Genomic DNA, 22,414 nt, shown 5'->3' on the forward strand with positions numbered 1-22,414 from the left:
GCCCTCAGCCTCCGGAGGGTGGGCCGCCGGCCAGCTGGAGAAGTGGACAGGCGTATCCGCTCCGGAGCCGTGGCAAAGGTGTAAAAGAGCCGCATGCGGCTCCGGAGCCGCAGGTTGCTGACCCCTGCACTAGGCTGATCTCTCTCTCTCTCTCTCTCTCTCTCTCTCTCTCTCTCAGTTTTATTTATGCTTTTCAGGTTTAGACATTTCACTAATTTTACAATCATTTTGACATTTCAAAAATTCTGCTTCCTTCCCCCTCTTTCTGCAGTTACTTAAATTTATTTTTAATATCTTCTAGATATCCAAATTAACTTAATTTGCTCATTTATTCATCTACTTTAAATATGTACTCTTATAAAACTGCAGGTTATTACAATAATCCTGGTAATGTTTTTATCTGTTTACAGTTGTTCAAAAAAAACAAACACATTTCCATCCTTTTATTAAAAAGTTTGTTATCTTGATTTCTTATTCTTCCGGTAAGTTTCGTCATTTCTGCACATTCCGTAAGTTTTTGTATCCATTCTTCCTTTGCTGGGACTTCTGCACAAGGCTGGTCTCGAAGGGAGTGGTTAGCAGCCACCTCCGTGGAGAAAGCACAGCAGGACGTAAAACGGGGTTTGATGGGACACAGGGAACCTGCAGTCCTTCAGATGCTGATCAGCCCCAGCGCAGCCCATCATAGAATCATAGAGTTGGAAGGGATCCCCAAGGGTCATCTAGCTCAACCCCCTTCAATGCAGGAATCTCAGCTAAAGCATCCATGACAGACGGCCATCCAACCTCTGCTTAAAAACCTCCAAGGAAGGAGAGTCCACCACCTCCAGAGGGAGGCCTTTCCACTGTCGGACAGCTCTTACTGTCAGAAAAGGCACCTTCCTGTGCTGCAAGGCAGTGTGGCTTAGTGGTTAGAGTGTTAAGCTAAGCAGGGGACTCCCAGGTTCAAGTCGTCACCTGGCCATGAGTTTCTTTGGCTGAGCTTGAGCGCAGACACTGTCTGTCCAGCCAGCCTAGCCTACCTCACAGGGTTGTTGTGAGGACAAAACGGCGGCGGAGAGGAGACCCACGTATTGCTGCCTTTATTTCCTCGAAGGAAAGGCAGGGATTACGCAAGTAGTTACTAACGCCAATAACATTCATTTTGCATCTCTTCTGAAGCCCTTTAAACTGTCGCGGCCTCCTCAAAACTCCTGGGAACTGTAGTTTTCGCACGGGAGCCGGGCGAGCGCCTCGCGGAACTACAACTCCCAAGGTTCCTGTCGAAGAACCGTCTCTTCCGCCTGTCGATCCGCTTTTTTCCAATTTCGATTGCTCCTGCCTCCCCCCGTCTCTTCCCCGTTCTGCGCTGAAAGGCCTTAACCTTGAGAGCGATTGCTCTGGCCTGGCTGCCTCCGCCTCCCCTTCCTTTCCGTGATGACGTCGCCCACCCCTTTGGCCTCTCCTCCTCCTCCCCCTCCAAGCCGACCCAACAACCGCGCCTCCGATTGGCCGGCGCTGTGCAAGGCCGGCGCCTATTGGCTATGGTAGCGGGAAACTCTCGTTTCCCCCCCCCACACGCCTCGCGCAGGCACGCACAAGCCCCTCCTCCAGCCCATCACGTCGCGCTCCGTTTGGGCGGCTGAGGTGGGCTCGACTGTGAGGGGGCCGAGAAGAGGAAGGAGGGCCAACATGTCGGCGGGGAACGGAGAGGGCTGGGACGGCAACCGGCAGCGGGGCGCCGGCGGCGGGAACGGGCCCGCGGCTCAAGCCCCGCGCGGGGGGCTCCTCAACCGCTTCGTCAGGCTCCCGCCGGGCCCGGGCCGAGGCGGTGAGTGCGGGGAGGGGACGAGGGAGCTTCTGCGCCTGCGCCGCCGCCACAGCGAGAGCCCCGCTGCCCACCCCCCCCCAAAAAAAAATTATAGTGTGTATATATATGGGGAAGGGGCTGCTGAATCTGAATGTCTTGTGCTTGTTTGTGCTTGATGGGGGGCTTCCGACTGGCCGCGCCGTTAGAAGCAGCTCGCTGGGCTGGGGCCACGTTGGTCTGATCCGCTTGAGGGCCCTTCGGAGGGGCGTTTGGGGAGCCTCCTCCTCGGGTGACATTCGCCCCGCACGTGCGCAATGCAGGGAGCCCCGTGTGTAAATCCCGAACAGCAGCCCTGCGAGGTCGCCTGACGCTGCTGTCACTGCCTTGGGTGAGCTTCGTGTGTTGTGTGTACAGTGGTGCCTTGGTTCTCAAACAACCTGGAACCCAAACACTGCAAACCCGGAAGTAAGTGTTCCGGTTCGCGAACTTTTTTTTTCGGAAGCCGAAAGTGCTCCGTTTTTGAGTGTTAAGCTGATGTCTGTCTGTTTTGGCTTTTTATTTTGCGTTTTTGTTTTTGCGGCTCTCTTTGTTTTGTTTTTGTGACAGTGTGGAACCCAGTTCAGCTGATTGATTGATTGATTGTGTGACTGCGGTACAACGTTTATTGCTTTCATTTTATGGATCAGTGGTCGCGTTAGATAGTAAAGTCCATGTTAAATTGCTGTTTTAGGGGTTGTTTTTAAAAGTCCGGAGTGGATTAATCCATTTTGCATGACTTTGTATGGGAAAGCACACCTTGGTTTGGGAACGGACTTCCGGAACGGATTAAGTTTGAGAACCAAGGTACCACTGTACATTGCAGCTTGTGTACAGCGTCTTGGCCGATCCTGAACACCCTGCAAGGAAGCTTGGCGTTGTTGCTTCTCCGGTTTGCTGGTATGGGGCGAAGGGAGAGGTCAAGCAGCTTGCTTAAGGCCCCCTAATGAGTTCCTGACAGAGGTGAGACCAGGACTTCCTGACTCATAGCTTTAGCCACTATGCCACACAAGCTTCTGGCACCTTTCCCGCCGTTCGTGACTAATTCCAAGCCATAAAACAGCACTAAGTTCATTACACTGAAAACGTGCTGCTTGATCCTGTGCATGCTTATTGGATATAAATCCTATGGTGCGCACTGGTATTAAACCACAAGAATGCATAGAGTTTCACTTTCAGTTACTAAAATGTTTATATACTTCCTGTTTCCTGCTTACGTTAACTGTCAAAAGCATAACTGAAACTGTTAAAAGAATCAGAGGCAGTATATATGGGGGGAAATGCAAAGGAAGATAAATAAAATGGGTTAGACATTGACCAGCTTGCTGATATCGTCAGTTTTTCAGGTGCTGTTGAAACATAGCCAGGATAGGAAGTCCCATAATGTGCGTGCCACAGAGAATGCGTTTCCCACATGTGCCATCACCAACCAGTCTTCTGATGGTGGAATGCCCAGAGCAGTCTGTCAGTATCACCTGAGTGGACAGGTGAACTCACCTTGGAGGAGACAGTCTTTTAAGTATCAGAGCCGCACAGTGCTTTGAAAATGGTACTCAGCACTTTGGGTTGGGTCTGGAAAGAAATAAGAAAATCGGTGCAGGTGGTATGGCAGTGGAGCAACACGCTTCAGGAACTTGGTGCTGGTCAGAACTCTGACTCCTGCTTCCTGCATCAACTGAACACGCTTAGAGTCGTGCTATTCCAAATATCCTTCAAAGAGAGTCTGATGCAAGACTCGTTACCGTAATGAAGTCCAGGTGTAATAAGGGCGTACATAACCACCCTTAGGTTTGGATGCAGTTGGCGTGTTAGTTTAAGATGTGCAAAAGTGCTCCTCTCTGGTCACAGTTATCACCTGTACTGGCTATCTAGGACTAGGGGTCAGCAAACTTTTTCAGCTGTGGGCCGGTCCACTGTCCCTCAGACCTTGTGGTGGGCCAAACTCTATTTTGAAAAAAAAAATGAACAAATTCCTATGCCCCACAAATAACCCAGAGATGCATTTTAAATAAAAGCGCACATTCTACTTATGTAAAAACACCAGGCAGGCCCCACAAATAACCCAGAGATGCATTTTAAATAAAAGGACACATTCTACCCATGTAAAAACACACGGATTCCTGGACCGTCTGCGGGCTGCATTTAGAAGGCGATTGGGCTGCATCCGGCCCCTGGGCCTTAGTTTGGGGACCCCTGATGTAGATGGTAAACAGCATAAGGGCCGAAATACAACCCCAGATGGGAAAAAAAATGTTGGGCTGACAACCTCTACCACCAACTTTTGGTAAGCCAACTTCTAGGAGGGACTAAAACCACAGGAAAAGAAAACCTTCCCAGATAATGTTGAGGGCTCATAAAAGCCTCCTGGATCAAGCTAATAATCCGTCCAGTCCAGCATTCTGTTCTCACAGTGGCCAACCAGATAGATACGAGAAGCCCACAAGCCAATATGATTGAAAGCCAGAAACGTTTGGAAGATCAACTGTAACCATCCACAACACCCCATCTCCTTGTGTAGCTTTTTACACAAACTGTTTGCACAACACCTTTCATGACTTACCTGCTTCACAGGAATTTGTCCAAGATGGAACTGGAGCAACTTCCTTTCTTGGTGTTCAGACTCTATCCATTGTGATGCCCACCTCTCTCCCTCCTTTGTCACCTTTCTATGCTGCTTCACCCAGCCTTGCAAAATATATTCTGTCCCGCCTTAGTTTATGGAAATCTTTTGTCTCTCTGCTTTAGGCCACAGAGTCCCACCAGCCAGAAGCGGCCACCGTTGTGTGGCAGACAATGCCAACTTGTACGTTTTCGGCGGATACAATCCTGACTATGATGAGTCCGGAGGGCCAGAGAATGAAGACTACCCGCTGTTCAGGGAGCTTTGGCGATACAACTTTGCTACTGGCACCTGGCATCAAATGGGCACGGAGGGTTACATGCCTCGAGAGTTAGCATCTATGTCACGTGAGTGGAGGAGAGTGAATTATTGCAGTAGTAAAGAATAAATGAAATAGTCAGCCTTAATAGCATTCATGTTGTGAACCGCCCTGAGATCTACGGGTGGAGAGTGGTATACAAATTAAATAATTAATAATAATCTGTCCCATCTGTATAAGGGCAGTAATTGAGTAAGATTAGAGTGAGGCACCTGAGCTATTTTGAGATCCGTTTTGTAACTCCTGTACTTAAAATAGGGTCTTATAAAAGTCCAGGCTTAGATGCCAAGAAGGACTTGACTTCCTATTGTTGCTGGCCACTGTGGATAAATTCATGCTACACAGTTGTGGCTACCAAGAGTCTTAAGAGGTGTGGCACTACCACCACCATCACCCCAGCAGTGGCCATGGGGTTGTTTTTTTGTGGGGCTTTCTCCCATCCCTTTTCTTTAGGAACTGCTACAGTTGGGGATGCTGAATGCTGGAGCTCTGTCCTTTCTCTTTACTTCTCCTCTCCCCCCCCCCCCCATCCCCGGAAAGTCTTCGTGGTGGATGTACTTTGCATGATTCATCCACAGCTCTGCAGGCAGGGTTTTTTTTTCCATTAGTGCTGTCCGCTTTCTGTTGTGAAATTCAGGTCTGCAGGGAAGTGTCAGTGACTTTTATTGCCAATTTGCTGCTATGTGGGTGCTTGACTGGAAAGCAGTATAAGTTTCTCGGGTTCTTTGCATGCCCAGTGTGGTGTAGTGGTTAAGAGCGGTAGACTCGTAATCTGGTGAACTAGGTTCGCGTCTCCGCTCCTCCACATGCAGCTGCTGGGTGACCTTGGGCTAGTCACACTTCTTTGAAGTCTCTCAGCCCCACTCACCTCACAGAGTGTTTGTTGTGGGGGAGGAAGGGAAAGGAGAATGTTAGCCGCTTTGAGACTCCTTCGGGTAGTAAAAAGCGGGATATCAAATCCAAACTCTTCTTCTTCTTCTTCTTCTTCTTCTTCTTCTTCTTCTTCTTCTTCATTTGCATGCCCATTCATACTGCTTGCACATGAGCCCGTATGCTGCTCACACTCCACCCGCACAGGCCCCATTTACCGAGCACTAACTTGTTAGTTCTTTGTCATTGGCAAGAGGGCTCTCTCCATCCCTTTGCTAGACTTTTGGTTACTGGTGAGTAGCTCAGCAGAGAAGACGATTGTTCCAAGGTGCAGTTGAGGGCTACCAAATCTGCATGTCAAAGGTTTTGTTCTGCATTCTTGTTTTCTGTCAGTTGTGTTGCACGGGAATAACCTCTTGGTCTTTGGCGGCACCGGGATCCCCTTTGGCGAGAGCAATGGCAATGACGTCCACGTCTGCAACGTCAAGTACAAGCGCTGGGCCCTCTTCAACTGTCGAGGGAAGAAGCCCAACCGCATCTATGGACAGGTATGGAGGGGTCATCCATTGCAGCCCCTATTCTACTGTACAGGGAAGTTTTTAATGGTTCATGTTTTACTGTGTTTTTAATATTTTGTTTTAATATTATTATTTATTAGACCCTTGAAGGACAGAGAGTGGTTTCATATTGCTCAGAGGCTTGTGCTCTTAATTCAGGTCTCACTAAGCTCCTCAGGTCTAAAAATGGGGAGCAGTTCTGAGGGTCCCCGAGTTTGAAGTATACTGGAGCACCTATAGGGGATTGCATAGTACAAAGTCAGAGAGATAAGAATTTAATTTGAGCCTGAGGTCTTCATGGCTTAGCCCTATAAAAGAGAAAATAGAATGTGCTGGAGCATGTACAGAGTGTTTTTCGATTATAGGTACCACAACCACCTTCCATAAATCCAAGGCTAGAGGCCGTTCCCTTACCCCACCCTGTGTCTGCACATATTGCAATGTTTCAGTACCACATTTCAACCATAAGCTCAAATCAGTTCACAAAAATGAGATCAGACTTACAGGCAGATTTAATTGCCCCGGCAATACCAAGTGCTGTCCGTGGCATACAGTCACTCCTGGCTCTGCTCCCTTGAAAGTGGTGTGACAAAGGGGATCCAGGGAAGGGGGAGATGGATGCTCTTCAGAGGATACCTCCCTTTTGGCTTCCTTACTATGGTGCCCCTTCAGTTCCCCTGCAGCTCTTTCCTCTTCTCCCTTACCAGGCGATGGCGATCATTAATGGCTCCTTGTACGTATTCGGAGGCACGACAGGATACATTTACAGCACAGACCTGCACAAGCTGGACCTGAACACCAGGGAGTGGACCCAGCTGAAGCCAAACAACATGCACTGTGACATGCCAGAAGAAAGGTGAGCTTGGCCTCTTGCTCAGTGGCGCCTACTTTGTAAAAGTGGCTGCAAGGTGACCAGCCTCAAGTCTTCCTCATTCAAAATGATAGTCTCTCGATAGACCAGTTCTTATTAAAATGTCAATTCCAGTTCAAAAATTTTGGCTGTCTCTTCTGTCCCCTCCCCCTGCCCTCCAGATGTTGGTTGGGGCTTGTGTGGTTTAGTTGGGATGCCTAAATTTGGAAACATTTGCTATGAAAATTCTAGCATGGCATTCTTAGCTGACAGACTGAGAAAACTGAATGCACCACAGGGGCTAGAAACTTGCATTAAAAAATTATATGTATACATGAATGAGCAGGCAGATGAAGCTACAAATAATTTTGACTTTGTGTTTCCAGATACAGACATGAAATTGCACATGACGGGCAGAGGATTTACATCTTAGGAGGAGGAACCTCTTGGACAGCCTATTCCTTAGACAAGGTAATAGGATCAACCGCCAAAATATTTTGCATTAGTTTGATTTCTCGCTAGTGAGATCAGAAAGTAAGCCCATGACCAGAGCTGGTGAATTTTAATAGCAGAATGTTGGGGTCTTGAGTATTTGGCACATATGCAGATTGATGAGTGATCTAGTGAATGGAATTGGGTTTGGGAGAACTGGGTTCCAGTCACTGCTCTGATTGATTGTGTGGCAGGTCACCCTTTTTCCCCCCATCTCGGAACATTGCTCTTGCAAGGGGGAAACATCCACCAGGGTGCCACAAAGACAAAGTTGCAAAGATTTGCACACTTGGAATCCTAATATGTGTCACCTGGATCTCTAATAGGGCACACCCTGGGAGGAATACAGGTGGAACTCGAAAAATTAGAATATCCTGGAAAAGTCCATTTATGTAAGCAATTGTTTTCATTAGCTACTGGAGTTTAATATATGAGATAGACTCATGACATGCAAAGCGAGATATGTCAAGCCTTTATTTGTTATAATTGTGATGATTATGGCGTACAGCTGATGAAAACCCCAAAGATGAAATTGTTAATTTGGGGTTCTCATCAGCTGTACGCCATAATCATCACAATTATAACAAACAAAGGCTTGACATATCTCGCTTTGCATGTCATGAGTCTATCTCATATATTAGTTTCACCTTTTAAGTTGAATTACTGAAATAAATGAACCTTTCCACGATATTCTAATTTTTCAAGTTTCACCTGTATATCCTGTGCAAGTGCCTTTTGCACAGTTCCTGCTGATTTCGTTGACATAAGAAAAGCTGGCTGGATCAGGCCAGTGGCCCATCTAGTCTAGCATCCTTTGGCCAGCCAAAAGCCCCAGTGGGAAGCCCACAAGCAGGATCCGAGCACAAGAGCACTCGCTTCTCCTGTATTTCCCAGCAAGCGGCATTCAGAAGCATTGCTGCCTCCCAACCGCGGAGAGCAGAGCATAGCCTTGGAGAGTTACTTCCTCCATGAAAAGGAGCCTGGGCAGCCTTAAGGAGCCCTGCCCTAGGGATCTGGTGGTAGGAGCAGCTTGAGCCCAGCTTAAAAGGGCTGAAACACTTCGCTGGAGGTGGCAAGCAGACCGAGAGATGCAGGAACTATAAATAAGACTGTGCCCCCAAACCAAGTATAGTGGAAGGCCAATGACTTCCAAGTTACAAGAAAGCAGATTTTGACTTAAAACATCAGGAAGAACTTTCTGACAGTAAGAGCCGTTTGACAGGTTGCCAAGGTGCATAGAAATATAATGGCTCAAGTTTCCCTTCGGCAGCAGGCAGATGACATGGGGATTTTTCTGCAAACCCAATAATCCATACCCCCGTATACCATGAGTCAAGCGTCAGCCTTTCGCCTAATTTCCAACGCTTAGCTATAGAACCTGGATATCTGTTGTGGGGTGATGGAGTGGGCTTGTCGGGTGAACTTGCTGGCAGATGCCTTGAGTTCAGTCATTGCCTTGTTCCATTTCTGTCATTAATATATAATTGTATTATTTCTGTTGCTTAAGATCCACGCCTACAACCTTGAAACAAACACCTGGGAAGAAATTGCAACAAAGCCTCATAAGAAAAAAGGTAGGCTTTTGAAAAACAGCATATATTGGCAGGGGTTGAAAAGACAAAAATATTTGTAGCCAGAAAGAAAATGTAGGTGTGGTGTTGGGGGGGGGGGCGGACACCCAGGGAGAGAGTCGAAAGAAGTTTTCAAACTTCCTTTGTTATAAATCCAAACCAAACCCATAGATCTGAAATATACACCGAACATGTTGCATAAATCCAAGTCTCATGTATAGTAGCTGGTTCCAGATTTATTTTTTTCATAACTAGATATTCCTTTTTGGATTCTGGTACCTTGTGGAAATCTGACATCTCAGAAACACTTTTTAAAATGTACAGTAAACTTTCAACCGGGGTTATGTTCCAGAGATCGTGCCTAAAACCAAAATCGCATATAGTCAAAACACTGGGTTCCATGTTGGGTGGGATTTCTAGTGACTTTCCCCCCAGATGCCCATCCCTTAATTATTTATTTAGCCAAGCACTTAAATGCACACAAATTATATGCACATACATTGTGGGCGTACTGTATTCACGTGGAGCTCAGATTTAGTGAGTCCACTTGACTTGGGCTCTAATCAACGCCCATGGTTAGGATCTTGTAACCTTTCTTGATACGATGCCTCCCTGCGCCGGGTGGCTTTTCAACATACTTCAGTTCAGATTAGTTTCCCCTGGTCATTTTTATTGGTTTGCTCTCACAACCCTCTCTTCAATGGGCGTTCCAGTGCGCTTGTAAAGCGAGCACAAACTGTTCTTAGGCTTCAGATAGGTAGCCATATTGGTCTGACGCAGTCGAAATAAAAAAAAAAGTCCAGTAGCACCTTAGAGACCAACTAAGTTTGTCCTAGGTATAAGCTTTCGTGTGCATGCACACTTCTTCAGATACTGAAGTGCGTATCTGAAGAAGTGCTTTTTGTTCTTCGGCTTTTCATCTTTATCCACACACAAGCTAAAATATGCTTTAGGAGTAGGCAGTTTGCTCCCTCCCTATTTCGACTTCACCTCTTCACATGGATTAAACTAAAGGATGGCTAAAGGTCAGTTGGTACTGAATGATCTTATGAGCGCTTCGCAGCCAGGCACAAGAATAATTCTTTGCAATTCATGTTAAGCCCCCTTTTCAGGCTGGCTGCCCCCTTCCCAATAATGAGAAACCCACCTTTACTGAACAGTCTTCTCTTCAGTTTCACTCGCTCACCCTCAGGTTTTCATTCCACAGATTTCCCGGCGGCCAGGAGATGTCACAGTTGTGTACAGATAAAAAATGGTAAGAATCACTGGCTTGCTTCAGCATGGTCAGCTGCAGAGGCTCTCTTTTGTGGCATGTGAAATCCCAACTGGGATGAAGGGTCTGAGCCTACTTCTGCATGCACACAGCAGCCCACCTTTGAGGTGCTGCGGTGCCTCAGCATGTTCAGAAACATTCTAACTGCAGAGGTGGAAGGGTCAGCCATATTGCTGGAAAGCCTGTCACAAGAGAAAATGGAAGGCTGCTTTGACTCGAGGGGGGAAACGTCGTAACCCCGGGGGCAGTTCCTCCAACTGGACTCTGGTTTGTCAAATGTCCATGTCACTTCCCACTTTAAAAAGATGGAGGCGGGGGAGCATGTTAATCTCAGAGGAAGAGTCTGGTGAGAGAAACCGTTGGGGAAACTGCAGTTGCTCTCTGCACCAGTTGAAGAACTGAGCTAACCCTCCTCGTGTGCCCCTTCATGGTGGGAAAACAATGCCTAAGCCCCTGTGCTGTTTGTCAATTCAGATGTCTTCGTCTGCGGAGGATACAACGGAGAAGTGATACTGGGAGACATCTGGAAACTGAGCTTGCAGACCTTCCAGTGGGTGAAACTCCCGGCCGTGATGCCAGAGCCAGTTTATTTCCACTGCGCTGCTGTGACTCCGGTAAGCAGCTGCCAGCGCCAGCCTCTCTGCGAGGTCCTACGCGACACAGAAATGGCCAGCAAGAAGGTGGGGGGGGGGCTGAATTAACCAGCTGAGGGAGAGATTTCAAACATACTGGAGTTCCGTCAACCCAGACCGTATTGGGGGGTTGGGGGTTGGTAATCACCATAGAACAGCCACCTTCAGATGAAATCCTGCTGCTGGCAACAGAAATGCTCAGGCACTGCAGGATTAAACCAGTGGTGTCAGCCGATTGGTGGGAAGGTGGGCGCTTGCTTGATGGGAAATTGGATTCCGGTGGGTCGGAGGTTCTCCACCCCTGCTCTGCCTCGTGCCCTCAGTGCTACTCATGCTGAGGAGGAGTGGTGGAGGGTAGGGGCAAAGGGCCTTTCTCTGCAGTTTGGCTCTCTGCAAGCACGTCAGGCCCACTGGCTGTTGCCCAGGACAAAAAAAACGAGTTTACCATGAGGATCTTGAGGTCATTAAGCACTGGGCAACCTGGCTGGCGGGCTTGTAGCACCCACTGTCCTCTTGCTTCCTGTGGTTGCAAACAGAATGCCGCCTCGACGTCAAGCTGACCACAGATGTTTGGGGCCGGACGGCATCTCTCCTTCGCAGGCAATCCATGTGCTTGCCGTTCTGCTTAAAAGAAAACCCAGCAGTGATCTTCCTTTCCCCCCCGTTTCCACACAGGCCGGCTGCATGTACGTCCACGGAGGCGTGGTGGACATCCAAAGGAACAAACGGACTGGCTCTCTCTTTAAGATGTGGCTGGTAGTGCCCAGCCTCTTGGAACTGTCTTGGGAGAAGCTTCTGGGGTTTTTCCCCCACTTAGCAAACCTCACCAGATCACAGCTTTTGCACCTTGGACTCACACAGGGACTCATCGAGCGCTTGAAATGAGAAGCACCTGCTCTTCAAACACTACTTTTAAAAAAGCGACTCCTCTCGCCCCTCTCTTTTCTCTCCCTCTCCCCCCCCCATCTCTCTTTCTCCCTCTCATTTTCTCTATTTATGAGCACTGCGGAGGAATGCTGCTAGGAGATGGGACGCCCGACTCCAAAGCCTTACTCGGCAAATATACATCAGATGCCTTCCCCCCCCCCCTGTGAATTTTTATTTTGAAAGTTTATGGAAGTCAAGCTTTTTTGTTTTTAATTTATGGATACCTATAAATACATCATGAACAAAAGATGCTGTCGCTCAGCTGATTTGTACTGCTTTTGCTGCATGCTTTGTAGTCGCAGGAAGGCAAGGCGGACGGCGTGACACAGTCTCTCCTAGTTTCGAAAGGGGAAGGCTGGCTGCTCACTCGGGAACCCATCATAGTAGCTCTTGCCACATCCCTTGCCTCTGTAAAAAAAAGGGGGGGGGCCTAAATGCGAGCTGGCTTTCTCTGGGCTGTCTTCTTACAGATGCTGCAGTTTGGAAAGACTGGCGCGTTGTGTTGTGACTTTCTGAAATGTGCGTCCTTTATTGCCTTTTCATATTGAACTGCCCAGTCCAAGACTGGTATACTTCCATGTGGCTGGCTGGCTTCAGCACAAGAGTTTTATCCTGAATGGTGGCAGGAAAGGGATCTGGAGCATTGCCCGGGTACCATTTCTGTTATGCCTGACAATGAAGGAGATAACGGAGAAAGAGAACTGTGAATAAGTTCATGCTATTTTTTTCTTTCTTTCTCCTGTTGCAAGTGTGTGTGTGTTTGTGTGCATGAGAGAGTAAGTGAAGGAGGATTTGGAAATTTATACTCCGTGCAATAGCTGTTATTATCTGCTAGTTTATCTTACGTAGATAGGGGGCTTGCCTCTGCTCCCCCCCCCCCAGTTCCTGCTTCTATCCCCTGCAAGTTGGTTTGTTTTAAAACCCCATTTCTATGGCCTGTCTTTTCCCTCCAAAACAAAAATCTTCATATTAACTGGTCCTTCATTTGCAGGAAATGCCATGTTGTCACTGCTGCGCTTTCTTTTCTTCTTCTTTAGCGTAGGAAAAATGCCTGACATTTTGCTGTGGACAGTATTTGCCTTTTAAAAAAATAATGCTGGAAAAGGAAACCATGTCTGTGTCTTAACTGTTGTGTTCCAAATGGCTGCGGAAATGTCCTGTAGAATGTATACCAAAACAGCCGTCAAACCAAGCACCATACCTAGCCTGAGAAACTGGCTTTTTAATTTTAATTTGTTTGTTTGTTTTTTAAAAAAAACTGTACATGAAATATTGTCGGTAGTCCTTGTCAAGTTGTCTATAAATTCTGGTGGGAGTATCACAGCTTTCTTTGGAAGTGGATAGGAGCTCGATGCTGTAGAGTATTCCCATGTAACGTCAAACCATGGTTGGATGGTGCAGAACCATGGCTCTCATTCCGTGTTCCCCCTACTCGTGATCCAGGATTTCCAATTCTGATTTAACAGCAAGCTTTAATTTTGTCTCAACATCTGAGTAGCTGGGACCATGGTTTGCCGTTCCCGCCAAACCATGGTTTTCAGTTCTAGGTTAGCAAATGTAAGCCATTCTTGGCTGTTGGGACACTGAGGCAGACTGGCTTCCTGCTTGACCAGGGTTGTCAAGTCCTGGATTGTGGAATGCAAGGGGTCTATGAGCTGGTGTGGAAGCTCCTCTTTTCTCAAGTGCGTGGCACTAAGCCATGGTTTGCTAAGCAGGTGAGCTCAGTCCATATGCACGTCCCTCTGCCTTCTGTGTGTCTCTTGCATATCTGAAGTCATTCACCCCTCCTGTGGCTTGTGTTGCCTCTTCTTGAAGCACATCTGAAGCCTGGTTCATGGAAGCAGCAGAATCATGCCTGTACCATGCCTTTATGCTGGAGTATTCAAGTGTGGAACCCTTTTCTGCATGCCTGAAGGTGCAGGAAGTTATCCCGTGACTCAACTGGCTGTGTTCCGACACTGTTTAGACATGCAGGATGCAAGCTCAGGATGCAAGCTTTCAATCTGTATTTCCTCAGATGCAGAGAGAGAGAGAAACCCTGGATAGAGGAAGTCTAACCCACTGGCAGGGAACAGGTTTTTTATTTTATTTTACTGTCTTACCTTCCTGGCAGGGCCCACAGGTGGAATTCTGATGAATATACCGCATTTTTCGCTCCATAGGACGCACCTCATTTTTAGAGGAGGAAACAATATTTTTTCCCCTGGTTTTCCTCCTCTAAAAGCCCTGGTTTTTTTTGAGGCTCAGCTCAAATTTGTGCAGCTTTTTTTTTTTTTTTTTGCAAAGGGGGAAAAGCAAAGAGGAAAAGCCCCGTTTTTATGGGGTTCAACTCACATTTCTGCAGCTTCTTAAGGAAAGGGAGCTGTTTCTACAGTTTCCAGACAGATAATCTAATCAGCCAGTCACTGAGGAAACAAACAACCTCCCTCTGCAGCACATTCAACAATGGAGGCCTGGGCAAGGGGTCGGGGCTGAAAAGGAGTCAGGGACTCTTATCTCTCTCCTGATCTCTTGCTGATCAGCTGAGCAGGGTCCTTTTCTCTTTGTTAAAAAAAAAGCACGATCTGCTTTTGGCCCCTGGGCAATTTGGCTCCAGGGACCACCATTTGCTCCATAAGACGCACAGATATTTCCCCTTACCTTTTAGGAGGGAAAAAGTGCATCTTGTGGAGTGAAAAATACGGTATGCTCTTTAAGTACTGCAGACCCCCCCATTTTTCAAAAGCCAAGCCGTAGATAACTTACTTTTGAAAACGTTAGTTTTTGTCTTGCAAACGGTGCCACCGTACCCTCCAACATGTCCCAGCACAAAAATGGGCTGCATGTTTTCTGGGCCGCACTCCTACATGAGTCATGTGACCTACGTGGGAGCACAGCCCCCCCGAAATGTGAAGTCTGCAGCAGCTGATGGGTATGTGCCGCAGACCTCCTGGGTGGGTTACGCAGACCCCCAGGGGGTCCGCAGACCACCCATTGGGAACCGCTAACAAGTAACGTAAGCCAGTCGTTATTCGGCTCCAGAGAGGCGTGCTTGTCTCCATCATTACTAACATTCAGGAGGAGTTTGAACACATTCCTGTTTAGCCAAGCAATTGGGTTGCTGAAAAATACACTTCCTGGCAACCCTGAGATCACTGGATGGGACAATGCTCTTTTAACAGCCAGGTGGCGCTGTGGGTTAAACCACAGAGTCTAGGGCTTGCTGATCAGAAGGTCGGCGGTTCGAATCCCTGCAACGGGGTGAGCTCCTGTTGTTCGGTCCCAGCTCCTGCCCAGTTTCCGTGCGCTGCTCTGGTTCGCCAGAAAGCAGCTTTGTCATGCTGGCCACATGACCCGGAAGCTGTCTGCGGACAAACGCCGGCTCCCTTGGCCTATAGAGCGAGATGAGCGCCGCAACCCCAGAGTCGGACACGACTGGACCTAATGGTCAGGGGTCCCTTTACCTTTACCTAGAATGCTTTAATTCATTTCAAAATGTTTTCGCACTGTTTTCTGTTGTTATATTGCATATCCGTTTGCTACAATGGGCTCCTTGGGGAAGGATAGAAATAAAACAAATACCGTATTGGCCAGAATATAAGCCGCACCTTTAACATTCGGGGGGGGGGGAGAAAAAACAACAACAATACCCAAATATAAGCCGCTTCCTTAAAATTCCGCACGCACTCACACCCGTTCCATTTTACCGTATGTCTCTTTCAGCAGCGATTATCGTAAAAGCCAATTTTTGTAAGGTCGTGAATTTAAGCCGCACTTTAACTTTTCATGATCAGAATTTGGGGGGGGAAAGGTGCGGCTTATATTTGGGCCAATACGGTAAAAAAACAAACCCTCCCATATGCAGTTAAGGCTGCGAATGTCATGAAATTATGCAGCCAATGTCAAGTGACGACGCACGAGATCGATGAACAAAGCAGTTGCTTCTGATGCTCCTATAATAAGTTTGGGAAATTGCACTAGACTTTTCGTGATCGTTCACAACCCCCCTCCCTCCAAAAAAAAAACCCCACAACCTTTTTCCTCTCTCAGAGGTAGGGTGTACGAGCCGAGGGGAAAAGGGTATTTCACGACCACACAGCCTCCCTCTTGAGACAACAGACGGCGACTCAGGACTACTGGAAAGAAGTTCAAGGGCCAACTGGGAGACACATTCAGAAGAGGCTTCTTTTATTGTGCTTGGGAGTCGAGGCCAGTGGCAGCTTTGCTTGGAAAGCACCCTGCGATCACCACCGCCACCGGGACAAGAGGTAGCTAGCCGTTGAGAGCAAGTACAACCCCAGAAAGTCACAAATGCAGCGAGAGCCTTCGAGAAAACAGCAGACGTTGGAGTTGTCGGGAATCCTGGACAGTTTTTTTTGGAGCGTGGAAAGGAGCAAAGAGCTTCTTGAGCTCGCTGGGCCCACTTGCTCCCATCCATCCAACTTCCAACAACATCCTTCTGCAGTTCCCAGCTCGGCCTCTTCAATTTAAAAACACCCAACGTGTTTGGGGAACAAGCTTTAGGCTGGCAGGAATCTAAGAGAGGCTCCCCCCCACCCCAACCACCACCACCAACTTGAAAAGACGCAGCGGGAGACCTTCCCTGGTGGTGGCGGTTTTTAAAGTCCCTGAGCAAAAGGCACATTCCTCGGTGGGAGTCGGGAACCTTCCAAAGAGACAGGAGGATAGGGCCCAGCGCGGTGCAAGTCATCAGCACCCGGCGGGAGAAGGAGCGAAGTAATACACTGCGAGGAGGATGAAGTAAACCATCACCAGCACGGTGCCTGCGGGGGGAGAGAGCAGGTCAGCATGGAAAGGTTAGCAGGTCCAAGCCATCGTTTGCACGAGACATCTTTTTTTTTGGCAATTTGAAGGAGCCACAGTTCACTGGGGGACAAACTATTCTCACCTTAGGTTTTCTTTACTTTTTTCTCCTTCTTACTGATACTTCCCAAAAGTCCATACCCAATGCAAAGTATGTGTTTTTTTTATAATACACCAGAAAAAAGTAAATATTTTTAAAATCTAATCCAATAAGAGAGGAAAAATAGAAAATGATAGAAACGACTTCTGATTCTCTGCCAGCTAAATCATAGAATCCAGCCATCCAGTCCAACCCCCTGCCAAGCAGGAAACACCATCAAAGCATTCCTGACAGATGGCTGTCAAGCCTCCGCTTAAAGACCTCCAAAGAAGGAGACTCCACCACACTCCTTGGCAGCAAATTCCACTGTCCAACAGCTCTCACTGTCAGGAAGTTCTTCCTAATGTTTAGGTGGAATCTTCTTTCTTGGAGTTTGAATCCATTGCTCCGTGTCCGCTTCTCTGGAGCAGCAGAAAACAACCCTTCTCCCTCCTCTATATGACATCCTTTTATATATTTGAACATGGCTATCCTATCACCCCTTAACCTTCTCTTCTCCGGGCTAAACATACCCAGCTCCCTAAGCTGTTCCTCATAAGGCATCGTTTCCAGGCCTTTGACCATTTTGGTTGCCCTCTTCTGGACACGTTCCAGCTTGTCAGTATCCTTCTTGAACTGTGGTGCCCAGAACTGGACACAGTACTCCAGGTGAGGTCTGACCAGAGCGGAATACAGTGGTACTATTACCTCCCTTGATCTAGATGCTATACTCCTATTGATGCAGCCCAGAATTGCATTGGCTTTTTTAGCTGCTGCATCACACTGTTGACTCATGTCAAGTTTATGGTCTACCAAGACTCCTAGATCCTTTTCACATGTACTGCTCTCAAGCCAGGTGTCACCCATCCTGTATTTGTGCCTTTCATTTTTTTTGCCCAAGTGTAGTACTTTACATTTCTCCCTGTTAAAATTCATCTTGTTTGCTTTGGCCCAGTTCTCTAATCTGTTAAGGTCATTTTGAAGTGTGATCCTGTCCTGCGGCCAATCGGAAGCCCCGTCGGACGTTTGGCTTCCAAAAACAGTTCGCAAATCGGAACACTCACTTCCGGGTTTGTGGCATTTGGGAGCCAAAATGTCTGAGAACTAAGCTGTTCAAAAACCAAGGTACGACTGTATTTTCTATAAGCCAATATGTAGCCCAAGATGGTTTTAACCTTTTTAAATTCTGGATTGCGCTTTCTTGTAACCCACCCTAGAATCTGCTGCTGAAGGTCAGGAAATAAATTTAACAAAGCTTATTCTGCATCCAGTGTGCTCCCACACAATGCACGACCCACAATCTATACGGATCGTGCCGCTTCTGAACAAATCCTACTGTTGGATGCATTCCACCCCCTCCTAACCAGCTTCAATCCAACTAGAAAACTTAAGCCATATTCACTTTGTACTGTGTGAACATTTGAGACGGCCGCTGCGCATGCACAGATAGGCACACCTGCGCAGATGACACGTTCATGGGCAGGGGAAACCCAAAAGGTCCTGCGCACTGGCGAATGCATCCCTGCCTGCACTTGGGAGGCGAAAAAGTCAACGCAAAACTGGCTTGAAATGACTTCGCTGCGTTTTAAGCTGCTGGTGTCAACACGCCCTTAGATTGCTTAAATCAGAGGTCGGCAACCAAAGGCCCGCGGGCTGGTTCCGGCCCGAATGGGCGCTGGATCTGGCCCACGGATGGTCCAGAAATTGCTGCATGGTTCTGTTATCGTTTGGGCTGCGCAATTTTTTTCTCCAGAAATCGCTTCTGCGCATGTCCGCGGCACCGGAAATAGCTTCTGCATATGCCCAGACGCCAAAAATTGCTTCGCCGCAGGCGTGATTTTCAGCCTCTGGACATGTGCAGAGGTGATTTCCAGCCCTGCGTTGCACCAGCCTGGCCCGCGGACAATCGTCCGCGGGAGTGATCTGGCCCATGCGCGGTAAGCCTTGCTGACCCCTGGCTTAAATCCTCCTTAGCCTAGGATGTGTGCGTGCCAGACATTTAAAGCATATCCTCCTCCCATAGTTCTGGGAACTGCAGTTTATTTCCTGCATAACTACGATTCCCAGCACCCTGAGGTTGGGGCGGGGTGGAGATTATGTTTAGAATGTCCTTTAAAGGTTACAGCAAGTACACAGCCCAACTTAGCTCAGAGGCGGTGGTCTTCTGGGTCCGAGTAGCCCCCCCTCCCCCGGCAAGCAGCACTGGAACCCGCAGCTCGAAAGCCACCTTTACCTTGGAAGTAGTCGCACTTGCCGTCCATAAAGATGTAATTCATAAGGACCACGCTGAACATGCTTGCATAGACGTGAAGGTCACTGAAGACCAGGATAAAGTCCGTGGGCTAGAAAAAAGAACAGGAGTGAAAAGGACAGTGGCCGCGGCTGACAGGAGGCAGAGACTGCTGAATCTGGCCATTGGCCCATCTAGTCCAGCATCCTGCTCTCACAGTGAGAAACCCGCAAGCAGGACCCAAATGGAAGAACCTTCTCCCCTTCTGATGTTTCCGGCAACTGCCTCCAACCCCAGTCTCTGTCTCTGACCAGAGGGCAAGCAGCCACCTACAGCCGTCTCCACCGTGAATTGGCCTAATCCTTTTTAAAATCCCCCCAAGTTGTTGGCCATCACCAGTTCATGTGGCAGTGAGTTCCGTAGTTTAACTGTGGTGTGGCCCTGGATCCTTTTCTAATTACACTTGCTCAGCTCACCTGAGCAAAAAAAAGATGATAAAAAAATTAAAGAGTACCACCAAATCTTTACATATGTAAAATGCGGGACAGGATGGCAAGTCAGATCCTGAGCTTTCCCCGCCCCCGCCCCCACTCTGGCAGGAGGGAGGACTAGGAACTTGAAACGCAGCAGTGGGGACAAAGCGCAGGAAGGATCAATCCCATTGGAAGGCAGTGGACTCTCCTTCAATGCAGGTTTTTAAGCAGAGGTTCGGTGGCCACCTGCCAGGGACTCTGTAGCCATGATTCCAGCATTGCAGCACGTTGGACTAGATCAAACTTGGCCCTCCAGCTGTTTTGGGACTACGGTTCCCATCATCCCTGACCACTGGTCCTGTTAGCTAGGGATCATGGGAGTTGTAGTCCAAAAACAGCTGGAGGGCCAAGTTTGGCCACCACTTGACTAGATCAGACATCCCCAAAGTGCGGCCCTCCAGCTGTTTTGGGACTACAACTCCCATCATCCCTAGCTAACAGGACCAGTGGTCAGGGATGATGGGAATTGTAGTCCAAAACATCTGGAGGGCCGAAGTTTGGGGATGCCTGGACTAGATGATGCTTGGGGGGGCAGTGCCAGATTTACGTTTAAGCTAAACTATAAGCTTAGGGCCCCACCCCCAAGAAATTAAAGGAAAAACAACAACTGGATGTACATTTCCAAAATATAAGATAAATAGCAAATAAAATAAAACCTGCATACAGCAACAGTATTTTGTGTTGTGTAGGCTCCTATGATGTAAGTCATGGGCCCCGCCTGCTAGCCTGCTCCCTAAAATATCACTGCTTTGCTCATTTCTATATATAGGGTGCCTACATTCTGCATGGACTGGTTGCATGGCAACACGTGCAAATGGCTTGAGATATCTATGAGGTCCATCAATTGCCATATAGCATACATTTCACACAAAAAACAGCGACAATTTGTTGTTGACAAAGGACAGCTGGACATACCAAGGGCCCCATTACCTTCAGGAGCATAGGGCCTCATCAAACCTAAATCCGGCCCTGCTTGGGGGTCCCTTTGAACGCTATGATATGATGACACAAGGTGGTAGGGGAGGCCAGGACTTACATAGAAGACGGTGAAAAGCACCAGGATGGGGATTTGCAGCATGCAGACCTGGACCGCGATGCAGTTCCCAATCTCAATGCTAGAAGAGAGAAAGAGAAGGGGAGGGGAGGGGAATGTGGCTGTCAAAAATCCCCTTCCCGGGTACATAAGGACACCCCCCATCGCCTTACCGCTACCCAGTTAGAAATCGCCTCCTGTAGCATAGAGGTCCAAAGGTCCCTCTCTGACGGGATGGCGAGGGCATCTTCCACAACACAGGAGGGGCTGTCGGTCATGTTTACATTGCACAATCCCCACACGGTTCCAGGGTACCTCGGGAATCGCCCGAAACCTTACCCTATCCTAGCTCGGTCGCCGAGATCATCTGCAGGAGTGTTGCTGGTCACACCACACACACCCCAAGTCGGCAAAAGCTCATTCGGCAACGAAAAACTGATGTCGTTGGCACATTCCTGTGGAACTCTATGCCACTGGAGATTCATCAGGCACCAGCTTTTAAATGCCTCCTGAAAGCTTTCCCGCTCCACTGGGAGCCGACTCAGACAACTACATCCTGCCAAAATGGTTAATTCAGGCACAGGCAAACTCAGCCCTCCAGATGTTTTGGGACTACTGTGGGATGTAAACACAGAGCAGTCAAAACACAACATTGCTAGAGTGGACATGAAGGTAACTCAGTCCTCCAGGCATAACTTCCTGTTACCTGGACTAAGTTAACTTCCTGACCAGAAGTAGGTGTGGGACAAGATCCCAAGACCAGTCACCATTTTGCCTCATCTCTTGAAGAATCAGGATGCAGCTGAGAGGAGCACAGGTGAAGCCTGTTCCCCTATGGAATCAGCTTCACTACATGTAAATACATTTATCTAAGCCTGTCTGCCTCTCTGAGCCTGTACTGTAACTCAGGAAGTAATGTAAGTAAACTCTTTTATATCTTATAAACAGTACTGTGTTGTGTCTTTGCTTTTAAGATGGAAGAAGGGGAATATACCAGGAATATGTATTTCTTATAGAGGCTTTAGCAAGCCTGTGAAAGCGCATCTGCTGTGTGTGTGTTTTAAAAGGGAATGAAACTCTGCTAAGTTTGGAGCCTGCTAACACAAGCTGGGATGAGATATATAAGTTAATATATCCTCATCCACACTCCTAGAAGAAGAAGAGTTTGGATTTGATATCCCGCTTTTCACTAGCCAAAGGAGTCCCAAAGGTAAAGGGAAGGGTGATGATGGACAGGAGAGGGGTGGGGTAAAGTATGAATTATTGGGGAATGAAAGGCTGACCACGGTACTCCGACACCAGAGGGAAAACGGACTATGAGAACGGAAGAAATATCTAGGTACTTGTTAAAATGTGATGTTTTTTATATATTTGAAATTGGAATCAAAAGAAATATAGGCCACAGCATAACAAAGTTAAGTGAAGAGAGGATAAAAGAGGTTGAGATGTGTAATTTGATATTTTATTTGATAAAAATAAGATTTGAGATTTGAGATATGTTGATAAGAATAAGATTTAAGGTTTAAGATATATTGATTATAATTGTAAGATTAAGATTAGATGTAAAAAAGTAGATTTTACAATGTTACAAAGTTACTAAAGAAGATTAGAAATGAACGCAAAAGCGAGGGTGTGAGGAAGTCCCAAATTTAGGATTACAAAGAAGATTAGGACGAGGAATTAATTGTTTTGTTTGTGTGTATTTTGTGTAGTGTTTGTATTTTGTGTATTTTTATTTCCAAAATCCAATAAATTCTTACTAAAAAAAAAACAAAAAACATTCTCCTTTCCCTTCCTCCC

The 22,414-nt window shown here is 47.6% G+C and overlaps 2 protein-coding genes across 2 annotated transcripts in view; one reads left to right on the forward strand and one right to left on the reverse strand.

Moving 5' to 3' along the window:
- The first annotated feature begins 1,612 nt into the window (after positions 1-1,612).
- On the forward strand, positions 1,613-12,179 carry KLHDC10 (kelch domain containing 10). Its single transcript, XM_033162552.1, has 9 exons — positions 1,613-1,810; positions 4,571-4,792; positions 6,028-6,182; positions 6,899-7,047; positions 7,428-7,512; positions 9,041-9,107; positions 10,312-10,359; positions 10,852-10,991; positions 11,685-12,179. Exons 1-9 carry the CDS (start codon positions 1,672-1,674, stop codon positions 11,892-11,894), a joined length of 1,215 nt encoding a protein of 404 aa, XP_033018443.1. The 5' UTR covers positions 1,613-1,671; the 3' UTR covers positions 11,895-12,179.
- Positions 12,180-16,481: 4,302 nt separating this feature from the next.
- Positions 16,482-22,414, reverse strand: part of LOC117054403 (putative cation exchanger C521.04c) — a 45,185-nt gene continuing 39,252 nt past the window's right edge. Inside the window, exons 18-20 of the mRNA XM_033163196.1 lie at positions 20,618-20,696; positions 19,052-19,160; positions 16,482-16,699 (exon numbers count right to left, since the gene is read on the reverse strand). Coding sequence (XP_033019087.1) covers positions 16,626-16,699; positions 19,052-19,160; positions 20,618-20,696 — 262 coding nt within the window. The 3' untranslated portion in view covers positions 16,482-16,625. The remainder of the gene's footprint in view (positions 16,700-19,051; positions 19,161-20,617; positions 20,697-22,414) is intronic.

The sequence above is a fragment of the Lacerta agilis genome, chromosome 10, assembly GCF_009819535.1.
Source record: "Lacerta agilis isolate rLacAgi1 chromosome 10, rLacAgi1.pri, whole genome shotgun sequence".
NCBI classification, from domain to species: Eukaryota; Metazoa; Chordata; class Lepidosauria; order Squamata; family Lacertidae; genus Lacerta; species Lacerta agilis.